This window comes from Myiozetetes cayanensis, unplaced genomic scaffold (assembly GCF_022539395.1).
Source record: "Myiozetetes cayanensis isolate MyiCay16 unplaced genomic scaffold, myiCay2020 scf21, whole genome shotgun sequence".
NCBI lineage: Eukaryota > Metazoa > Chordata > Aves > Passeriformes > Tyrannidae > Myiozetetes > Myiozetetes cayanensis.
The window spans coordinates 7,961,700-7,983,932 of record NW_026087423.1 but is presented as its reverse complement, the minus strand read 5'-3'; the positions used below and the strand labels follow the sequence as shown (position 1 = coordinate 7,983,932).

Below are 22,233 nucleotides of genomic sequence, written 5' to 3'. Positions count from 1 at the left end.
CTGACCCCACAGCCAAGAGCAGAGTTTCCCAGTGGATGGGCAGCGTGGCATTAGCACAGTGAGATTAATCCAGCCATGCATTTTGTATCCACACTGCCCTGGCTGACGCAGGAAGCGGAGCCGAAGCGCCACTTGCTCTTTTCCCTTCCCAAAGCTCTGCTCCCTACCACTTCATCCTGGAATGTTGGCTCCAAATGGGGAGCAGCACAGAGAGGGGGTCACCCTGGCTGTATTTAAGCAGCTCACAGGAGGGAAAACACCGAACTGAGGAAAATCCCCGGAGCTTTATCACTCAGACCCATTTTTCCCATATAAATTCTCATCTTGGAGACAAGAGGAGTTATGGGTGCGGATCCAGCAGGGCCTGCCCTGATGTTTATCCCCACGGAGGCAGTTGCAGGCTGTCACTGAGCCTCCTGCCAACACCCCCAGGGCTGGGGAGAGCAGGGGGGACCCCCAGCCCCTGCAGCCCCCGGAGCACAGGGTTTAATTACCCGTGTCGTTATCTCTGCTCGGGTACTTAAGGGTGTTATTAATGGCTCTGGGAGCAGCCAGCGCGGTTCGGGCTGTGCCACATCACCACAACCTCCTTTGGTGGTGTGGTCCCGCATCCTTGGGTGGGAAACCAGCCTGTGGGATGCTGAGCTGAAGAATGCCATGAACCGAAGGATACCATGAGTATCCCAGGAGGGTCCCAGCTGGAGCTGAGTCGCTGTTCCAAATTTCAGCATTTGCTTCTGGACCCCACAGCCAGAATCTGGGCACAAACCCCTTATTCCATCCATCCATCCATGGGGCCTCTCTGATGCCCAACATAAAGAAGGGAGAACATTCCCTGTGGAGAAGGATGCTTTTGGCATTAACATGTGGGGTCTGGCAGTCGCTGGTCCTGCAGGGATGCCACGTGCTGGGTGCTGTGGTTGGGGTCCTGCACCCCCCAGCTGAGGTGCTCTGCGATGGGGAGGCAGCACTGCGTCAGAGGGACCCCCAAACCCCATGGGGGGCACATATTTTCAAGTCACTCGTTTTCAAGGAACATCCATCCATGCTGTTTGTCTTTTGGGCAGGTTCACCTCAAAGTCACCTGGTGCAGTTGATGCCCTGAATCCCATAGCATACCATCAGTAGTGCCAGGCCCTTTATCCCACACCACCTCCATCTCAGCCAGGGATTTGCTGAGCAGCAGAGCTGCTGCTCTGTGTCCTGTTCCAAGTGGAGAAAGCCAGGGGTTGGATGTTTTTTCCATCAGAGTTATTATCTTTTACCCTTGGATGCCTGCCATGCGTCCGTGCCATACAGTAGCTCACCCAACTCCATCCCACTTGCCTGTTTGTCTAACTTTTTGACCCTGGAGAGTTCAAATCTCTTTTCCTACCTCTTCTTTTCTTCAAAACATAAAAAAACCCCAAACCCCAAACCTATATTAACCTGGCTCAATAGGAGGCATTTTCTTGAACTTATTAAAAAATCCAGACTTGTAAATTAATTTGTTCATGTTGTACAATGGCAGTGCAGATGGACTCATTAGCATGCACACAACAAATAATTATAGATGAATTTTTAGCTGGCCTGCTTAATGGGCTTGCTGGGTTAATTATGTCAATGTATAATTACATCAGCCCTGGGAGACATAATGGCACACCCCGCTGAGCAGACACCAGCTAATGACGGTGTAATGCTGACAGAGGGAAGACGGACGGCTCCGGATGCACCTGCTTACCTCGGCACAAACCGCCATTGTCTGTGCCCAAACCGGCCGTGCCGGTGGCACCAGAGATGCCCCCATGGCCCCTGCCCGTCCTTGGGTGCCTCGGGGCTGGCAATGAATGGCAGGAGCCAGGGCTGTGCCCAAGGCAACTGGAAAGGCAGGACCAAGGGGTATCCCGGTGGTATCTGGAATGGCAGGACCCAGGGGTATCCCCTGTGGCACCTGGAAAGGCAGGACGCAGGGATGCCCCCACGGCACCTGGCACGCTGTGGGTTGTTTTAAGCAGGGCGTGGAGAGCGGCTGCCCGGGGCTGGGTGATCAGGAGGGTGGGCAGTGGGTGCCCGGGCTGGTGGTGGGCATCCCTGCTGCTCACCCTGCATCCCGCATCCCGCAGACCCCGCTCCTGTGCTGGAGGCTGCCCGGAGCCTGGAGGACCGGCTGCAGCAGCTGCAGCGCCTCGAGCCCAACCCGCCTCCCCTGAAGGATCTCGGCCGCCCCTGGAAGAAGCACGCGGAGCTCGGCAGCACCAAAGGTACCGCCGTGGTCCCCAGCTGGGCTCCCCCCCGTGCCTCTGAGCACCCCTGGGATGCAGGGTGGGTCCCAGGGCCAGGATCTGGTCCTCAGCGGCCCGTGGCCCTCAGTGGCCACCGCTGCCGTCCCCTCCGCAGCCGTGTGACACGTGTCCCCCCGCAGAGCGCAGGGAGGGGACATCGCCGGCAGCCGACGGCCTCGACGGCAGAGCACCGAGCACAGAGACCTCGGTGCAGAGAAATGAGGCAGAGAAGCAAAAGTACGTGAGTACCGGGAATGGGGTCGTTTCGGGGCACTGTGGGAACATGGGACTCTGTCCCCGCTCCTGAACGGGGGTGTCCGTCCATCTCTCCTTCCGTTTGCTCCTTTCCCTTCAGGTTGGGAGTGGTCAGATCCTTCCCAGAAATCTGGTACACCACCTCAGACAGTGTCTGACCATCCACCCCCAGTCCCAGGTGGTTTTAGGGCAGTGCCAGGGCAGGTCCCTCCTGCCATCCCCGTGTGCTGTCTCTATGACATGTGGCTTTGCTCAGACAAATGGCTTAAACCCAGGTCTCCGGATGAACCTCATTAAATGACCTTTTAATTTGGAGGCTCCTGGCTTTCTCGGTGCCTTCATTGTTATTCCTTAACACGCTGCGTCGGGAAACAAATGAGGAATCTTTAAACCCTAAATTGCAGATCTCTGCGAGTAAGTTCCTGGCAAGTGCAGGCTATAAATAATGCAGAATAACTTTCCCTGATTGCTTCCCCCTCCTCCAGTTAATTACAGGTGAGGGGTGGGCTGTCATCCGCCCCTCTGAGGGGTTTCAGCCACAGGGATCAGGGACAATTTTCAGCCCAAAGTGAATTTTTTTTAGACCTGGGGTAATAAACCCCTTAACATCAGGGGGCAACACAGCTTGAATGTGTCTTGGTATCCAGTGGTGGGTCTTTTCTGGCTTCAGTGAGTGATGAGGTCAGGGAGCAGATGCAGTGAGGGGTCTGTGTGTGATTTTGGGGGGCTGTGGGGTTGGCACGGCGGCGGTGCCCCCGGCACATCCCTCATGCCCGTCTCTCACAGGGGGCTTCAGGAAGCACAGGTCACTTTGGCCACTCGGCTGGGGGAGGCAGAGGAGAAGATCAAAGTGCTCCACGCAGGTAGGAGGGCCAGGATGGGGGCTACTGACCGTGAGGGTCCAAACCCCTGCCCCACAGCTCACCCTCATCTTCCCCTTCCCAGCGCTGAAGGCCACGCAGACGGAGCTGCTGGAGCTGCGGTGTAAATACGACGAGGAAGCAGCATCCAAGTGAGTTGCCGGCGGTGCTGGGTCATGTCCAAGGCTGATCCAAGCTGCCCGTGGCAGCACTGGGACATCCCCGTGGTGCTGCTAAATGGCTTGAGGAGCTGAGATACTTTAAACACACTGACGCCTCTGGCTTTCTCCTCGCAGGGCAGACGAAGTCGCCATGATCATGACCAACCTTGAAAAAGCCAACCAGGTGAGCCAGGAGCTGACTTTCTGAGAGCTGATGGGGTTCCCCCCACAGAGCCCAGCATGCTGCACCCACCACAGCACCCAGAGCATCTGTGTGGGCTGGATGTTTGTCCCCAAAAATGACAAAGGGTTGCCGGGTGCCAGGACTGGGGATCCCTACAAAGGGGACCTCAGGTTTCCTTCCCCTGCTGGGACCCCCTGCCCCATGTTGGGGGTCACTGATGTGTTTGAGCTCCTACCAGGCTCCATTTGTCACCTCCAGCCTCTCCCAGGTGTTTTAGGGCACAACACACACAGCGCTGGATTCTGGTGTAATTACTCCTGGTCTTGTCCATTCCTCTTAATTAGTTTTATTTAATTCTGAAAATCCAGGTACAAATAAATGCAGGTGGATAATAAAAGAGGCTTAAAGAGCAATTTTCATGTAAAATAAAAACAGCCTGTTGGGTGGAAAAAGGCAGTGTCCTGGAGGTGGCCTGCAGACAGGGCCCAGGGACTGGAGTGAGGAACCACATTAGGATGCAGGAAGCTTAAATACATGGAGGGGAGCTTATGGTGGTAGGAGCAGAATGTTTGGGATGGGGACTCTCTCTGCTCCATGTGGGGTGGGATGAGCCACAAGTGCCTGGTCTGATGCCCTTTCTGTTCTCCTGCAGCGAGCAGAGGCGGCGCAGAGGGAAGTGGAGAGTCTGCGGGAGCAGCTGGCGGCCGTCAACAGCTCCCTCCGCCTGGCCTGCTGCTCCCCAACTGGCACTGCTGGGGTGAGAGCACCCCTCGGGGCCAGGAGCACCCCCTGGGGCCAGGAGCACTTCCTGGGGCCAGGAACACCCCTCAGTGCTCAGGAACACCCTAACGTGTTCAGGACCACCCCATTGCACTCGGGAGCATCTTTCTGTGTTCAGGAGCACCCAACCATGTTGGGGAGCAAGCTCAGAATGCCCAAGGCATGTTTCCACCCTGAGGTGGTGATGCTGGCCATAGCCTCCAGCCTCCCACGGGGAGGAGGACATGCCCTCCCATAGCATCCAGATGCACGTGGGAGACCTTTAAGGGCAGAGGAAAGGTCTGTGCCTCCTGAAGGCTCCATCACCCAGGTCCCCATCCTGTAGGGTTGAGCTCTGAGACCGCCTGCCACTCAGGGGAGGTGTCTGACAGGGAAGGGTGGCCCCTGTCCTCATGTTGGGTGGCTGGGAGCTGACAGTGTCCCTTCTCCCAGCAGGACAAAGTGAACTATTCCATGTGCTCAGGGTCGAGGCTGGAGGCAGCTCTGGCTGCCAAGGACCGGGAGATCCTGCGGCTCCTGAAGGACGTCCAGCACCTCCAGAGCTCACTGCAGGAGCTGGAGGAGTCCTCTGCCAACCAGATTGCCGAGCTGGAGGGGCAGTTGGCTGCCAAGAACGAAGCCATTGAGGTGCGCCCACGGGGGTTTGGGCTTGCCGGGGATGGGGGACGCGGGTCCGGCTGTGCCGGGTGTGCACCAGGAGCCAGCTGTGAGGACTCCCCTCCTCTGCTCCTCTGCAGAAGCTGGAGGAGAAGCTACAGGCACAGGCAGACTACGAGGAGATCAAAACAGAGCTGAGGTATGGCTTGGGTGGCATCCATGGCTGCCTGCCTGTATCCCAGCTGGCACAGTGCTGCTGGCACCCACGGCAACGCTCCAGCAGCCGTAACGCTCGGCAGCTTGCCGGCAGCAAAGCACCACGGCCACCGAGTCACCCCCTTGTCTCCCTCCCAGCATCCTGAAGGCGATGAAGGTGGCCTCTGCTGGCTGCAGCCTTCCCCAGGCAAGTGCCGCGGCGCGTGCCGATGCGCTGGCCGGGCTGTGCCAGCCCTGCCGCCGGTGCCTCCGCCGCCCGTTCCCATCTCGGCTTGGCTCCTTGCAGAGCATATCGAAGGCGGAGGAGGCCCTACTGCTGGGGAAGGAGGCTTTCTACCCCTCCCAGAAGTACCTGCTGGAGAAGCCCAGCCTACTGGCCAACACTGGTAGGGCCCCCGAGTTCCACGGTATCCCCAGTTCTAGTGGGAACATCTCTGGGAATGTGGGCAGTGGGGACACATCCTGTGCTGATTGTGGGAAGGAGCCTGGAGCCAGTGGTGGGGTGGGGGGAGAATAGGTGGTGGGATGTCACCTGGCGAAGCTGAGGGACTGTGCTGGGGCTGTTGCCAGGGGGACTCTAGTGCGTTTCCCTCTCTCATTCCTCTCTAGAGGAGGATCACTCCGAAGACGAGTCGGGGAAGGATTCTCTGGGCATGGAGCAGCCGTACCCATCCCCCCATCACGCCCCGAGCGATGAACCCGCGTCCCCCACTCCCCTCCCGCCGCTGCCCGGCCCCGGCGGGGCCCCTGACGGTCCCCGGACTTTCTCACTGTCCCCCTTTCCAGGGGGCGAGCGGTTGTCGGGGGAGCCCAAGGCCCCCCACCTCCCACTGCCCACTTACAAGAGCGAGAGCACTGCCGGGGGACCCTTCCCCTCCTCCTTCTTCGGGGCCAAAAGCAGCACCGTGCACCCCACGCCCGCCACCAACGCCGCCAGCCCGCCCGCCGAGCCCTCCGAGGGCAGCGCCGGCAGCTCCGCCGAGGAGGAGCAGCTGGACACGGCTGAAATCGCCTTCCAGGTGAAGGAGCAGCTGCTGAAGCACAACATCGGGCAGCGGGTCTTTGGGCACTACGTGCTGGGGCTGTCGCAGGGCTCCGTCAGCGAGATCCTGGCGCGGCCCAAGCCCTGGCACAAGCTGACGGTGAAGGGCAAGGAGCCGTTCATCAAGATGAAGCAGTTCCTCTCCGACGAGCAGAACGTGCTGGCCCTGAGGACTATCCAGGTGCGCCAGAGAGGTGAGTGGTTGGGGTGGCCCCGGCCAACAGGTCCTGCCCTGGGATGCTGCAAGCGGTGCCGTGGGGTCCCCTCCCAGTGCACCCCACTTCACCCCAGCAGCACCCTGGGGTGCCCCATGCCGTGGCAGGGGTGCTCACCAGCCCATGATGTGCTGGCAAGGTGGGCAGGGACGTTGCTCCCACCAGGGGCACTCTGGGATTGTCCCCGGTGGGATGGAGCCGGCTGCCGGCTGGGACGAGCCCTGGCAAACAGCAGCAATTAACAACAACCCATCGCTGTGGAAGCTGCGTCCCTGGACGTGCTTTACTCATTTATTCTGACAAGTGCCATTTAATTATTCATTAGGCCGTTCCGTGCTGTATGAATCAATGTGCTCGGGAATATTTTGTTAAAATAATGAAGTTTTAGTGCTGCGGGACCTCGGCGGGTGTTGGCACCGCCACAGCATGGTGGCTCCTGGCTCCAGGGACAGCAACTGCTGGCACCCTCTCAGAGGTGGCAGCTGGCCACTGAAGTGGTGGTGGTACCAGGACTGGACAGTGCATGTCCATGGTCCATGAATCTGCTGGTTTCAGCCTGGAAGGCTCCGATTTATCCCCTGGATCCTATCCGCCATTAACCTTTCATCTGCACAATGAGGAGGGCACAGTGCCAGGGATGACAATGTGGTCTCCGTGCCCATGTCTCTGCTCAGCACCCTACAAACCAGTGTGGAGTGGGTGCCCTTGGACAGGATGAGCAAGGTGGTGGGAGGTGCCATGCCAGAGGCAGGAGCTGCCAGCCACGGCTCCCGGGGCTCCCAGGGCTCCGGTAGCGACTAATCGGGAGTGACATTTGTCTTCAAACCAGCATCCCTAAAAATAACTGAACATGAGGAGCAGTAAATACTTCCTGACATACAAGTGGAGCTTGTAAAACCAGCACCGGTGACAAAGCTGTTATCCTGCCTCTTTGATCAGGTAGCATCACGCCACGGATCAGGACACCGGAGACCGGCTCCGACGACGCCATCAAAAGCATCCTGGAGCAGGCAAAGAAGGAGATTGAGTCGCAGAAGGGAGGTAGGTGCTGGCGTGGGGTGACCCCAGGGGGTGGCTGAACCCCTGGGTGCTGTGTGGCTGTGGGTCCCACCCCAAAAATGGCCTTTTAGGGGGCGTTCACACACTGGCATCCACAGAGAATTTTTTGGGCATGGTGGAAAGAAATAAATACCGTCAGGGATGGAAGAATCCCCATGCAGCAGCATTCATATCTGGGCTTTCAGAAACTTTGGATGCACTTTTCCTCCCCCCCCACCCCAAAACAGATGATTAAATGAGGATGCACAATCCATCTGGCACAAGGAATCATTAAAGCAGCTGCGCTCGCAGTCAATTACAAGAAATGAAACACATTAAAACAGGTAGTCTGCTGAGAAAGCAGAATCCTGGAGAATTAAATTAGACGGGAACAGTGGAAAAACAGACAGGGAAAACAAACATGTTTGTCTGTCGTGTCGTTGGTAATGGGATTTATTTTGCAATCATCGAAAAAGAAGCTGGCTTTGAGTCGTGGGTGCTGCTGGTCCTGCTCTGCGCCCACATCCAAACCAGACTGGGATAAATCCCTTTTCCTCCTGCGTTTTGAATTACGGTCACACGGTGAACAACGCGTCCTCGGGGCTCCCCTCACCCCTTTTCTCCGCAGGGGAACCCAAGGCGCCGTCAGCGTCGCAGGCGGTGGCCAACGGGGCGGGCGGCAGCAGCTCGGAGGATGCCATCAAGAGCATCCTGGAGCAGGCGCGGCGGGAGATGCAGGCGCAGCAGCAGGCGCTGCTGGACATGGAGTCGGGGGGCAGCGGGCGCCCTGTGGAGCCACCACCTGCCGAGCGCTCCACGCTGGCCACCGTCAGCCAGAACGTCACCCCCGCCTACGTGAAGCAGGAGGAGGGGAGCGGGGCCAGCCCCGGCCCCCCGCAGACCCCCCTGGCCGTCCTCTCTCCTGCCGCCTTCGTCCAGAGCATCATCCGGAAGGTGAAGTCGGAGATTGGTGACGCAGGCTCCTACTTCGACCAGCACTGGGCATCCGAGCGGAGCCTGCTCAGCCGCCCCTACACCTCCGTGTCGCCTTCGCTCTCCTCCTCCTCCTCGAGCTACTCCAGCATGGCCAACGGCCGGGGCTGGCCGCGGGGTGAGCCCGGCGAGGGCGGCACCAACGAGGATGAGCTGCCACCGGCGGACGAGGAGCCCCACCGGCTGTCGGAGATGAAGGCGGAGGGAGCCGGTGCGGAGCCGGCGGCCGGCGGGCGTCTCTCCTACTATCCCACGTACGTGCCAAGGACCCTGAAGCCCACCGTGCCACCGCTGACGCCGGAGCAGTACGAGATGTACATGTACAGGGAGGTGGACACGCTGGAGCTGACCCGGCAGGTCAAGGAGAAGTTGGCCAAGAACGGCATCTGCCAGAGGATCTTCGGGGAGAAGGTACCAACCTGGAGAGAGGGGGTCTGATGTCCCCTCCACAACCCAGGGCTCAAGACTCATTGGTGGCCTTCATCAGCTCCTTCCAGGATCCCCCTTCTCCCCAGTGCGTTTCCCCTGGGACAATGCTGAGTCCTCAGGGTCTGACCCAACCCCAAACAATCTCCCAGTGGTCACCACTAACTGGCTGGTGGCACTTCCCACCAGGAATGCCCAGTCCCTGTGCAGAGCCCTGCTTGGACCACCCTCTCATCCCACTGGGTATCCCACTGTCAACATCCGTGGCTGGGGACAAGGGGTCCAGATGTGCCATGGGGCAGCGGGTGGCAGAGGGTGACAGCCTAATTCCCTTCCCTTTACATGGGGATGGAGGACAGGCAGCATCCCAGTGCTGGGGTGAGTGCCCCCACCTTCGGTGGGTGACATGTGCGTGGTCCCCTAGGTGCTGGGACTGTCCCAGGGCAGCGTGAGTGACATGCTGTCGCGGCCCAAGCCGTGGAGCAAGCTGACACAGAAGGGTCGGGAGCCCTTCATCCGCATGCAGCTCTGGCTGACCGACCAGCTGGGCCAGGGCATCAGCCAGCAGCCCACACCATCCCAGGGTAAGTGACACCGCTGTCCCCCCTGTCTCAGTGGTCCCCATGTGCCATCAGTGTCCCTAGCCCTTCTGTGTCCATCCTCTGCATCCGGGATGTTTGTCCTGCTCCCACCTCAGCTCCTAGAAGAGCTGTCCCTGCTACCTCCAGCACCCACACCCTGATCCTTTCATCCCCAGCCTCCTTAATTTAAAACAAAAAAAAAAATTAAAGCCACATAAAAAATCTTTGGCTTTGTGCCTGGCATAAAACAGTAATGATTTTTTTTATGTTAGTATCATTTTCTCTCTTTAATTATTCCACTGGCACCTCCTGCTTTGCTATAGCCACTGGAGGGCAGAGCCAGAGCCGTCCCCCAGAATAACTTTCCTGCTCCTGCTGGGTCCCTGTGCTGTCCCTCCCACTGTCCCCCTGACCCCTGTCCCCGGTGTCACACAGCCAGCCCGGCGGAGCCCCAGCCATCCCCCTCGCCGCCCCCCAGCCCGACCGAGCATGACAAGGGCTGCCAGGAGCCCCTCACCCTGGCCCTGGAGAGCAGCAAAGAAAACCAGCAGCCTGAGAGCCGGTCGACGCCCACACTGGGTGGGAAGACGTATCCCAACAACCAGGGACCTGTGGGCATCCAGGAGATCGTCGCCATGTCCCCCGAGCTGGACACCTACTCCATCACCAAGAAGGTCAAGGAGGTCTTGACGGACAACAATCTAGGTGCGGGCCCTCTCTCTGCCTGGGTTTTCAGGAGCTGCTGGGGAGGCTGCATGAATCCAGCACCCCAATTCCCGTAGATGCAAGCCCCCCATGGTTCGCCCAAGGCGATTCCGGGAGGATGCTGGCTGGGAAATGGGGTGTATCCGCTCCACAGGGGGACTGTAGAGCCCACCCCGCTGCTCTACCCCCTCTAACCACCTGTGCTTCTCCTCCGCCAGGCCAGCGGCTGTTTGGGGAGAGCATCCTGGGCCTGACGCAGGGCTCGGTGTCCGATCTCCTCTCCAGGCCCAAGCCGTGGCACAAGCTGAGCCTGAAGGGGAGGGAGCCCTTCGTCCGGATGCAGCTCTGGCTCAACGACCCCCACAACGTGGAGAAGCTGCGTGACATGAAGAAGCTGGAGAAGAAAGGTGAGGGTTGGGGTGACAGGGCCTCGCTGGGGTCAGGGTGCTGGCCAGGTGTGGGGTCCCGGGCCGGGGGGCGAGCGGTGCACAGCTGGGTGTCCTCTCCTGCAGCCTACCTGAAGCGCCGGTACGGGCTGATGAGCGCCGGCTCAGACAGCGAGTCCCCCAGCGCCCGCTCCGAGTGCGCCAGCCCCAGCGTGCCGCCACAGGACCTCAGCCTCCTCCAGATCAAGAAGCCAAGGGTGGTGCTGGCCCCAGAGGAGAAGGAAGCCCTGAAGAAAGCCTACCAGCTGGAGCCCTACCCCTCTCAGCAGACCATCGAGCTGCTCTCCTTCCAGCTCAACCTCAAGACCAACACTGTCATCAACTGGTTCCACAATTACAGGTATGGGCACTCCTGGGTTTCGGCCTTCTAATGGTGCTGTGCCACCAAGGTCATGTCACTGCTCCTCTTCCAGCCTTCCCAGCCTTTCTTCCCTAGATGGGAAGTGCAGACCCACAGGTGGTCACTGGAGATCCCCGAGTGTGGGATTGTAGCCAAAGTGCTGCATGTGCCCTGGCTGGTGGGTGTTCAAGAGTGTTGACCACCCTGAGTCGTGTTGAGCATCTAAAGCAGTGTCCATGCTCATGTCCACCTGTTCACTTGAGCAGGAGCTCCACATAGGGTGAGAAAAAGCCTTCTGGAGGCTCCTGGAGCACAGGATCCATCCCCACAGCAGCCCAGCAGCACAGTCTTCATCCTTACACAGTATTGTAGGTGGACACCTCCCGTTTTTCTGTCTGGAGATGCTCTTTCAAGACACGCAGTGCCCGCGACACGGGGCGATGGGTGGAGGTCGCCGACCCTCCTTTGTTGTGTCCTGGCAGGTCACGGATGCGCCGGGAGATGCTGGTGGAGGGCGCTCAGGACAACGACACAGACCCGGAGCAGAGTGGTGGGACGGCCATCCCCGGGCGCCAGGCCCCCCACAGCCCCGACTCGGACGCCGAGGATCGTAAACCCGTGTTTGTGGGGGGCGAGCACCCCTGTGCTGCTGTGCCCGTGAAGGTGAAGGAGGAGCAGGGGGACACGGGCGGCTGGAGCCGCCGGCGGGACTCACGCAGCCCGACCGGGCCGGCCGAGGGGACCAGACCTCCCCAGGAGGAGCGGGGGGCAGCCCCCCACGCCGCCGCCCCCAGCACCGGCAGCCTCCCACGGCGGGGAGGCCGTGCCGGTGCCACCGCTGGGGGACCCCCAGCGCCGCCACCACCGCACCCCGACAGCTCCCAGTCCTCCGCGGGGTCATCCCGTTGCAGCTTGGAGGTCTCCCCGACATCACCCTCGGCGGCTTCCTCGCCCGGCCTCACCGGCTCAGCCTCACCGGGACCATCCTCCGCCGGGCCGGTCTCACCGGCGCTCCCGCCGGCTCCCGGCCCCCGGCTCAGCACCAGCGTCCAGCGGCGCCACGAGAAGATGGCCAACCTCAACAACATCATCCACCGCCTGGAGCGGGCTGCCAACCGCGAGGAGGCCCTCGAGTGGGAGTTCTGAGCCCCCCCCGCCGCCCTAAATATATATATACACAGCCACATATATATATATATTTTGATAAATGCAGTGTGCACTGAGAGGCGACGCCGGCGCCACGGAGGGGACCGCCTGTGGAGAAAGGGGGGACCTTCCCCCCGTTCCCTCTATGAAGCCATCCCCTGGCTTTGTTTTAAATGTGAAAAACTGGGAACAATTTTAGAAAAGAAAAAACAAAACACAAAAAAATATTTATAGACCTCTTTTAGATATTTTAATAAAAGGATACTTTGGAATTTATTAACAGCTTAAGCTGCTTTGATATTAAAGATAGCTATAAAATCAAGATGATGTAGCAGTCGTGTCATTAAATGTACACTGAAGTCTTGTAGTTTGCCACTGGATGAGATTAAAAACAAATAAACAAACAAACAAACAAAAAAAAAAACAAAAGAAAACCAACCCACAGAAAAGACTTTTGAGCAAAGCCATCAAGAAGCACTATGAGACTGACCAAATTTAAGAAACTTTTGCAGTTTCCACCCCTGTCTGTAAGACACTGCATCGCTTCTGCCCCAGCCAGAGACTGCATCCTAGTCCCTGAAGACTCTAAAGCGACCCCCCGATGCCATCGAGTATGTATTTAGTTCTGGTGGTTTATGTTTTTGGAAGCCTTTGTAACACAGAATGTCCCGTGCGGTTGTATATGTTGTAGAGATGTCTGCAATAGCCTCCTGGAACAAGATGTAGCATGGTCCCAACGCCGTCCCTCGCGCTTCCTCCAGCCGGTGACCGGTGGCAGCTCCCCTGCGGCGCGGTGCGGATCACGGCAGATCCCCGGGGAAGAGAGAAAATGAGGCAAAAGCAAAGAAAGCAAACTGTGCTTGGGATTTTGGGAGCGAGGTGGGAAGAGGTACCTGGGTGTGATGCTCAGGGATGGCACCGCCTTGCTGGGGATGGATATCCATCCCATCCCGGTTCCCCGTGCTCTGCCGTAGTCCGTTTGGGAAAGGAAAAGAGATGGAGCCTGCCTGGGGCAGCAGCGCTTGGGGTGAGCACCCAGAATTCATGAGTCCTGCTCTGCTCGGGGCTGCCCCAGCATCCCAGCCAGCTCTTGTGGCTGAAGCACTTTTTTTAGGGAGAGCGCCCGGGCAAGAGGAGCATCCCCTTCCCGCAGCTGTGTCCCAGGCAGTGGCTGTTGGTGGTGCCAGGATGAGCCCTGGGATGTCTCACCTGCCTGAATTGGGCAAGCTCAGCCCTGAACTGGGCAAAGCACTGTCGAGCTTTGGCTTTCCAGGGCTGATCCTGTGCAGGATCAGCTCAGTGGTGGCACCATCCTGGCATGCTCCCTGTCCCCTCCCCGACACCACCACCTCCAGCCGGCCTCTGCTGACGCAATGCCTTTAAACGATTCAGGGTGGTCCATGCTGGGCTGCCCTGCCCTGTCCCTGCCATCGCCCACCAAGGCCCATGCCGCTGGGAGGGCTCCCTGCCAGGCTCCCAGGCTATGCATTGACTGATTTTTCCACTGTAAACATTTTTATCAGAATAGAAGGTATTTTTATATTCGGGTGGTGGTGGATGAGCAATGCTGAAGGCGCCTCAGCGAGGGCACGGCTCTCCTTGCCCACCTGCCCTGCCCCAGCGTGCCCACGGCCGCTCTTTTCCCTGCCACCACGCTGAGGAGGGTCGAGGTGCAACCATTGACTGCCTTCTCCGTCGTGTGCTAGCAGGAGCTTTAGTGGATTTGAGGAAGCACTTAGGATAGTCCTGAACACGGCAATCCTGTTGTATGAAAGCCAGCGGGACATACCGGTCACGTTTTTGTTAGGCTCATGTTCTGTACTTCAAAAGTTTCTATGAGATCGATGAACTTTGTTTAAACAATTTTGGAAGGAACAAGTTCTGTAAAGAGCCACTAAATACAGAAGTTGGATACGACTCTGGCCTTGGGGTGTGTTTTGTCCGGAGGTGGTGGGATGGGAGCTCTACTCAGTTTCACGCAGTGCCTGGTGTTGGCACCCTTGGAAGTCACAGCTTTGCTTTGGGGTTATGGCCATAAACATATCCCAGTGATTGGGGGGTAAAAAATAGGGTGACAAATGGGGTTAGTCCAGCTCAAGGTGCGATGCACCCCCTTGAAATTCCTGTGCCCCTCCCTGCTGCAGGTTTGTTCCTGCTCCAAGGGGTAGCTCAGTATCTTCCAGTATGAGTTTCAGCTCGGTTTGTCATAAAACCATATCGTTCAATGCTTTGGGTTGGAAGGGACCTTAATGCCCATCTCATTCCAACCCTCTACCATGGGCAGGGACACCTTCCACTAGACCAGGGTGCCCAAAGCCCCATCCAACCTGGCACTGCCAATGGCACCACAGCCCAGCACAGCTCTTCTTTGGAGCCGAGGCAAGTCGGCAGCTCCAACACGAGGCAGGGCTGGTTGTGTCTGATGAATTAGGAAATCCATATGTTGCCTATCTGTTTAAGCTTGTTTGTCGGATAACATGTTGGGAAGGACTTATTTTTAATGAATATCTGAACGTCTGAAGAAGCTGGGCCAGCTGCCATGGAAACTGGAATCTTCCTCTGCCGGGAAGGACGGGGCCACATCAACCATCTGGGGGCTGCAGGTGCAGCTGCACCCCGGTTGCCCTTGGCACTGCTCCAAATGCCAAAACATGTGGCTGGGTGCCATGCCCCCTCGGGTGACACAGTCCCTGACCAGTCCCACTCTCATGGTGGGGACAAGATGGAGACTAAAACAGAGGATTAATTCCCACCTGGACCCTCCTCCCCTGGGGCTTAAAGGCACAAACAAGAACCAGGGCCAGGAGGGAATTTCTGAAACAACGTTTATTGTAGCAAAATCTTGTGCCTGTCCCAGAGGGGCAAAGGGAGCCGGAGCCATCCAGCCCAAAGCTGGGGCACCCTGACTGCTCCCCCCGACCCAGGGTGGGTCACCTCAACTCCAGGCCAGCGGCCTGAGTGTCTCTTGGGGAAATAAGAGAGAAACACTGGCATGAGACACCAGCTTTGGCACATGAATCATCCCTCACGCTCCGCTGCTGACACACACATTCCCATTTGCCACTGTGAGCGATGCTTCCCCTTAGTGAACTGGCACAGGGATGTTGTGCTGTCCCAAAATATCCACAAGCAAGGCAGTGCCCGCAGCTGCTGCATTCCCCTGGGGTCTGACCCCCTGAATTCAGTGCAGGGTTTGCAAGCAGCAGTGGCCCCATAACACCCGGGGCCTGGTGTCACCAGCCCCCCTGACAGCCGGAGTGTGCGGTGCTGCTGCTGCCGCTAAGGAAGGGCTGCACTCACTGATATTTTCATTTCAAACCACATCCTGCTGGAGCAGAGGGATCTGGCGGAGCTCAGCCGACCTCAGCCTTGTGCTGGGCAGGGAGGGGAAGTCGGTAACAGGCTCTCCAGCTGTGAAACACCCACACAGGCACTCAGGCAGGCGAGATCCCATCAAAATCCTCCTCCCAAAGTATTGTCTATGCATGATTGCACTGCAAGAGCATCAGTAGGCCCCACCAGACCCAGAGCAGTGGTCGATTCCCAGGAGGCATCAGTGAGGGGTTCATTGCTTGCTCGTCCTGAGTGGGCCACCCCGCAGCCACATCTGGGTGTGACTGGAGGGTACACCCTTGCCTAGCCCAAGATGCCCATTCCACCATCATGGAGCAGCACTTGGTGCTGGGCCCTCACTGGCACCATCAAGGTGTCCATCACCACCACAGACAGGGCTGCACATCCCAGGGCGAGGAGGGGCAGCACCAAGAATGACCACCTCCACCCTGCCACAGGTCCTGCTGGGTTCCCAGGGCTTGCCCGCTGCTCAGGGCCGGGGGCCACGCTGCTTCTGCAGCCAGTCCTGCCGCAGCCGGGCCACCTCCCGGCTGTACCGCTCGTGGAGCTGGCAGAAGGTGGACGGGCTCTCCACCGCGGCCTCGCCGTTCAACACCCGCCTGCGCGGTGGCAGTGGTGGTGGCCGCGGGGTCCCCTCGTCATCATTCCCACCACAGCCAGAGGTGTCCGGTGGCTGGCCCACTCCCAAGGCGTTGTTCCACACTGCGCAGCCGTTTTCCTTCGGGCAGGATGGCGGGCAGAGCCGGCAGCCGCTCCAGGCACTGCTTTGGCTTCCAGGAGCCGGGATGCTCCCGGGAGGCCCCACATCCACCAGCCGGCCCCCAGCGCATCTCCTCCAGCTGCTTCTCCAGCTCCCGCACCACCAGCCGCATGTAGTCGAAGCTGGCTCGGGAGAGCGACTTCACCCACGACTCCATGGCCGCCTGGCTCTCGGCCGCCAGCACGTAGGTGCGGGATTTGTTGCCGCCGAAGCGGATGGCGAAGGCAAAACCCTCGGCTGAATCGCAGAGCTCCACGTTGCAGCCCTCCAGCACGATGACGCCCACCGGCTCCCGGCTCTCCCGCTCCTCAAAGTAGAAGAGCATGTTGCCCTTGAGCACGAACCAGCGGCGGTGATACGCCGTGTGCCGCTCGCCGCGCTTGTAGAGGAAGCCGGAGTTGTCGGCCGGGGAGTCGCAGGTGGCATAGAAGGCCAAGCTCCGCTCGTTCAGCTTCATGGCTGCGCGCCCTGCGGGGACAGAGGGTGCTCAGCGCCCGCCGCACGCGGGGCGGCTGCGCCTTAATCGCATGGGAATAAACCATCGGCTTTTTGTTCCCGGTGGCGCCAGACCCGACGCCCAGGAAGTGGAGGTGGTGAATAAACAACCCTGGGATACTTGGGATAACACCGCCCCCAGCCAAGGTGCTGTGTCCAGCGAGCGCTGGGTGGGCTGTGGCTGCTTGGGGCTCGCTGGGGAGGTTTCCCTCCCCACTAGAGTGTTTTCCCGCAGAGGAGCCCCAGGCAGGGCTTGTCCCGGTGCCCACGTCACCTGGCACAGGTGACCTTCCCGCCGGCGCCGTGTTTGCCGTGTGGCTCCGCTCCTCCCCACGGCGCGCAGGTAGGGTTTCGGCCGGCGCCGCGGATCCGGCTGCGGCTCCAGAGAGCCGTGACCATGAACCCTGTCACCCGGGCGAGGCCACCGCTCCCCTTGTCCCCTGATCTCCCGTGGCCTCGCCGTGCCAGGCTTTCCACCCACCTGGACTCTGCCTCTACCTCGGCTCTCCGGCGGTCACCAGCATCAGCGACGCGCGGGCGGCCGTGGCGGCCGTGGGAGCGCTGGACCCTGGGTCGGACGGTGCAAAGGGGCTTTGAGGCCCCTCTCCTGCTCCCGCACGGTCACCTTTGTCCTCGGCTCCCGCCGGCCCGGCCCGGCCCCCGGGCGGAGCGCTGCTCCCGCCCGCCTCCTCCAACGCCCATCTCCGCGGCCCCGCGCGGCCCGCGGGCGGGAGGAGGAGCTGGAAAACCGCTCCGGAGCTCGGCCCCGGGGCTGGGAGCTCCGGTTCGACCCTCGGCCTGGTCACGGTTCCGCGCACCGGGGAGGAATAAGAGGCGGGGGCACGTATCGAGGTGTGCGGGGCAGTTACACATCCAGGGATGTGTGCATGGATATGCGTGTGGAATATACACATGTAGGTGTGGATATACAGATGGACGCACACAGGGTGTACATGTGGGTGTACTCATGGGTGGGAAGCCCAGGTGTTTAGTGCTGAGAGTGGCTGCACATTGAATTTTTGATCAGATTTTGGGAGCAAAGAATTGGGATCCTGGGAGCATCTGTCAGGGAATGGCCAGAGGTCAGTGGATGAGCTGGACGGTGAAAATCCACAAGGAGGGTTGGAGGTGAAGGCAACAGGGCAGGGTCCTGCGTGAGTGGGAGATGCTGCAGGGGGACCAGGCTTCAAGTCCTGTCTACTCTCCTGAGCTTCCAGACATATCCTAGGGAGAAGCTGGGCCAAAGCCAAACTAGGGTGCCTTAGTGTAGAAGAACTGAGTGGGCTGGATGGCATCCGGGGGCAGATGACAGCTGGCACAAGGTGCAGGGAGTGATGAGCTGGGCACTGGAGCTGCTGGGTGTTGTGCAACCACGTGGGCAGAGCCCACGGCCCCCTCACTCCTTCCTGCCCACGGGCACCACAAGGCGCTGGAGCTGCCGATGCGCCCTCGGAAGGGTGGCCAGCGCTTGCCCCATCCGGGCCAGGGGTGAGCGGGTCCAGCCGTGCCGAGTGCTGGGGCCAGGGCTGGATCTCCTGTTGCTGGTACCCATGTCCCAGGACAACCATAAACCTTCTGGCTGGGAGAAACCTCCAGTCTGACTTCTGCTCTTGGTTGGCCTTCCAGGCTGAAAGTGTCACCAGCCTGAGAACCACCTTGGCAGTGCTGCTGTCCTCACCATGTCCTAGTAAAACACCAGAGTCAAGGATTTGCTCTCCTTATCACTGTCCCTTTCCTCCAGTTTCTTCATCCTCCTGCTCTGCTCCATGGCCACGTGTATATTTTAGCAATCCTGCCGCTGGCGACCATTTTACAGGTCCCCATCCCAGAAACCCTGCTGTCGATGGGAGTGACCTCTGCCACAGGTTGTGGTCCTCACCACTCTCCCCTCAAATGCCCCCACCTCCCTACACAGCTGCTCAGGGCTTTGCAATCTTCTGCTTGTGTCAGAGGCTTTCAGTTCACGGAGGGCTTTCCCTATCACCTGCAGACTTTCACTTTCAGGCTATTAAAAGGGATTTAAACCAGCACTAAAACCATCAGGGCTTTATCTTCCCTCCTGAGCACAGCAGCTCTGTTCAAGGTCGCTGGTGGGAAGTCTCAGGTCTCTGCACCACTTATCTCCCTGCCTTGCTGAGAGATGCCTTTTCACGTAGCAAGATTAGAAGGGGAAGGACCGTGGGGAGAAGCAATATCTCTATTAGAGCAGCTAGGGTAATTGGAAAAAGGCAACTGTGCTCCCAGCTCTACTTTTCTTTCCTGGGACTCCAAAACCACATTTACTTCTTGCAGCCCCACCAGCCGCTTCAGCAGAGGTTGTTCCAATGGTTGTTGTTCCTCCTCCAGCTGCTTCCTAAGGAGCCCCGTGGAAGCTGCTTTGGACAATTGTCCTAATTCCTCATAAAGCACCTACAAAATTCCCCTGTGGGTTCTTGCTTCCTGCTGAATCTCCCTTGGGACAGTCGCGTGTTGCTGCACAAGCTGCAGCACTTCCCCTTCTGAGCAGCTCCATATTTTCCCTGTTGTCCCAGCAAGGCACTCAGAGCCTGCGCCTCAGTTTCCCCTGCCAAGGCTTGATGAGGAAGATGGGAAAATGAATTCCCTGCTGAGTCTGCCCGACAGCAGGGAAAAGGGAGAGGACAGGGGTCTGAAAGGAGGCCAGGGGGTGCCAGGAGCATTTTTGGCCATGGGGTGCCCTTGGCCTCTGCTTCCTGCTGCTCCCATGACCGGTGACTTGGTGTGGTTACGCAGCGGCGGGTGCTGGACGGCTCAACGAGATGAGCGGGAGCTCTGAGTCACCTCCAGAGCTGGAAATCTTGGGGTGCCAGGGGGTCCCAAGGGGCTGCTGGATGCCCGGTGCTGTGTGTGCACCCCTGGCACACGGGGGAGGAGGAGTGCGGGTCTCCATCGTGACGGACAGCGAATGGTCCCCGGGGACCACAGATGGACCCCAAGCCGTTCTCTGGGGTTTAAGGTGAACAAGTCGTGACTGTCACAGACACCGGGCGTGGGGCTGGCGCGACACTCCCCAGCGCGTTTCGGGGTGCGGGCACCCCTGTCCCGCTCCGCTCCCCCGCGGGATCCAGCCTGGCAGGCCGGGATCGGGGTTCGCTACCCCCGGGGCAGGAGGAGCCGGGCGGGGAAGGGCTGGAGGCGGCGGCTGCAGCGCGGGAAAGGGCCGGGAGAGGGCGGCGGGAGCCCGGCCACGGCGGCGGGAGCGCTGCTGGGCTCGGCGGGGAGGAGGGGGCAACCAGCCCCGGGGCAGCCCCCATCACCCCCTCCATCACCCAGCCCATCACCTTCCCCACTGAGACCTCCAGCACCACCCTGATCCTCATCCCCATCACCACCCAGCCCATAATCACCCCATCACCTCTCAATTATCACCTCCATCCCCACCCAGCCCTCTGAATGGGCACACAAAAGCCAGGCTAAGATTTCCGGGAGGCATTGCCAGCTCAGCACAGATACCCATATCCAAGCACTTCCAGAAATCACTCCCAGAGCGTCTCTCGGCAGGCTGGGGAGAACACTCATCTCACTGCGGGATGGCAGAGGTCACCTGAAACCCATCACATCCCAGCTGGGGAAATGCAGATGTGCCACTTCCAAGCCACCCCACGCATCCTGAAAGTGGAATGGGCCAGAGCACGGGAATTAAAGAGGGAGGTGGGAAGGACGGTTGGAAGCCGAATTAAGGCTTTTACAGGAGAAGAAAGCAGCAATGGTTAAAAGCTGAGGGCAGTGCAGAGCGGAAGGGAAGCAGCAGTGTGTGTGTGTACAAGGGCATCTGTGCAGCTCCACATACAGGAACAGAAAAAGCAGAAGTCGGGACACTGAATTAGCAGTTGGGGACAGTAGAAAATCCATACAGGAAGCAAAACAACAGAGAAATCTCGGGCCACTGGGGCTGAGGACGCTGAGAGGGCGCTTCTGACATAGATGAAGTTGATAAAGGAAAGTGCAATCGCTGGGAGCTGGGACAGCCGCCCACGGGAAGGAGGGCAGGCATCCAGACGCTCCCGCCGCTCCTCCGTCCTCAGGAAAAGAGCCAGAAGGTGCAATTATGCGTAAAGCAACGGCAGGAGGAATTAAAAAGCAGCTTTTAAGGTAAGATCTTATCATGTCAGCTGCTCCCAGCCACTTCGCTGTGGGATTTGGGAAGGGCTGCTTTGGATGCAGAATCTCCTGGATCCCTGGAGCAGGCGATGCCCAAGGGTTCTGTGGGGTTATGTGCCAAATCTGATTCGATTTGAGGGGGTTGGTGAGGCTGGAGTGGGGCAGCAGGCCTGTGTCCATACTGGCAGTGGCCCAGGGGTGGCACAACACGAGCAGGGAGTTCCCATTTCAGACCCTCCTTGGAAGGAGATGGATTGGGATAGGGTGAATGACTGAGGTGTATTTTAAAGCATCGCTGAGGATGGACCCACTGGGGGTGGCACACATGCTTGTTCACAAGCAGCTCACTGTGCCTCAACCTGCTCTCCAAGGGCAAATTCCCACAGTTTCCACATTCCCAACACCCACAAATCCATTGTGTGGTGTTTGTAAAATCCCAGCTGCCACATCCCTGGGTTTTCTTGGCTTGGATGGGCAGCAGCCCCAGGCAGGGCTGCTCTGCTGTGACTTTTGCATGCCCTGTGTGGGGATCTTTGGGGCAAGGAGAGCTCCTCTATCCCTGGTACTGCTGCCATTCCACAAGGATGAGGCCGCAGAGGAGTTCTTGAAACAACTGGTGACATGGGTGGGAGCTCTCAATGGGCCAGACGTGACGGTACAGGCCACAGTCCAGCCCTTTCCTGGAAAAAGGTGCAGTGGAAGTTTGTTTTCCTCCCATTTCCCATGGCAGAGTGGGCGGCTGCAGCTCTGCCATGGGGCCTCTGCTCCCCCGGGACGAGATGGCACCAGGATGGCACCAGGATGGCTGAGCCCGACCCGTGTCCACCCACACCAGTCCCCAGCCCTGCCTGGGACCAAAGGGACACTGTGACCGCTCGGTCACGGACGAAGCCCCTGCCCACAGTGTGGGACAACTGTGGGCCCTGTGTCCTGACCTGCTCCAGCTGGACGTGGGCAGTGCCCTGCAGTGCCTCTTGCCGCAAGATAATTTGGAAAATGATGGGAAATGGGGTTTGAGACAGTGCCTGGCCCACTGCTACCACCGCAGAGGTCCCTTGGGTCCCAGCCCGCGGAGCCGTGGGAGGACACAGCCAGGCAGGAACAGGAAAGTGGGGTGTTTTCCTGCACACACTACTCCCGAGCCCCCAGGAGACCCCACGCTCGGGCTCCCTCCCGACTCCCCGGGGGGCTGGGGCCAGGGGTGCCAGGGCAGACACCCCCAAATCCACAGAGAGAAAAGATTTTAAAAGTTAGAAAAA

The 22,233-nt window shown here is 59.2% G+C and overlaps 2 protein-coding genes across 9 annotated transcripts in view; one reads left to right on the top strand and one right to left on the bottom strand.

Moving 5' to 3' along the window:
• The window catches only part of CUX2 (cut like homeobox 2), a 65,802-nt gene extending 51,639 nt beyond the window's left edge, over positions 1-14,163 (top strand). For 3 of the 8 annotated variants that reach the window (XM_050318540.1, XM_050318541.1, XM_050318542.1), the window contains 17 exons: positions 2,103-2,240; positions 2,402-2,498; positions 3,303-3,379; positions 3,462-3,528; positions 3,673-3,721; positions 4,374-4,478; positions 4,934-5,128; positions 5,239-5,297; positions 5,453-5,700; positions 5,924-6,550; positions 7,511-7,612; positions 8,238-9,013; positions 9,453-9,612; positions 10,045-10,314; positions 10,533-10,721; positions 10,827-11,100; positions 11,583-14,163. In XM_050318540.1, coding sequence (XP_050174497.1) covers positions 2,103-2,240; positions 2,402-2,498; positions 3,303-3,379; positions 3,462-3,528; positions 3,673-3,721; positions 4,374-4,478; positions 4,934-5,128; positions 5,239-5,297; positions 5,453-5,700; positions 5,924-6,550; positions 7,511-7,612; positions 8,238-9,013; positions 9,453-9,612; positions 10,045-10,314; positions 10,533-10,721; positions 10,827-11,100; positions 11,583-12,246 — 4,097 coding nt within the window. In that variant the 3' untranslated portion in view covers positions 12,247-14,163. The remainder of the gene's footprint in view (positions 1-2,102; positions 2,241-2,401; positions 2,499-3,302; positions 3,380-3,461; positions 3,529-3,672; positions 3,722-4,373; positions 4,479-4,933; positions 5,129-5,238; positions 5,298-5,452; positions 5,701-5,923; positions 6,551-7,510; positions 7,613-8,237; positions 9,014-9,452; positions 9,613-10,044; positions 10,315-10,532; positions 10,722-10,826; positions 11,101-11,582) is intronic. The other 5 variants (XM_050318547.1, XM_050318544.1, XM_050318545.1 and 2 more) reach the window with 3 other exon arrangements.
• Positions 14,164-15,057: 894 nt separating this feature from the next.
• Positions 15,058-17,491, bottom strand: PHETA1 (PH domain containing endocytic trafficking adaptor 1). The gene is given in 3 exon segments (XM_050318579.1): positions 15,058-16,324; positions 16,326-16,828; positions 17,337-17,491. Coding segments are annotated over 2 exon segments (747 nt in total). The 5' UTR covers positions 16,818-16,828; positions 17,337-17,491; the 3' UTR covers positions 15,058-16,069.
• Between the last annotated feature and the right edge of the window lie 4,742 nt (positions 17,492-22,233).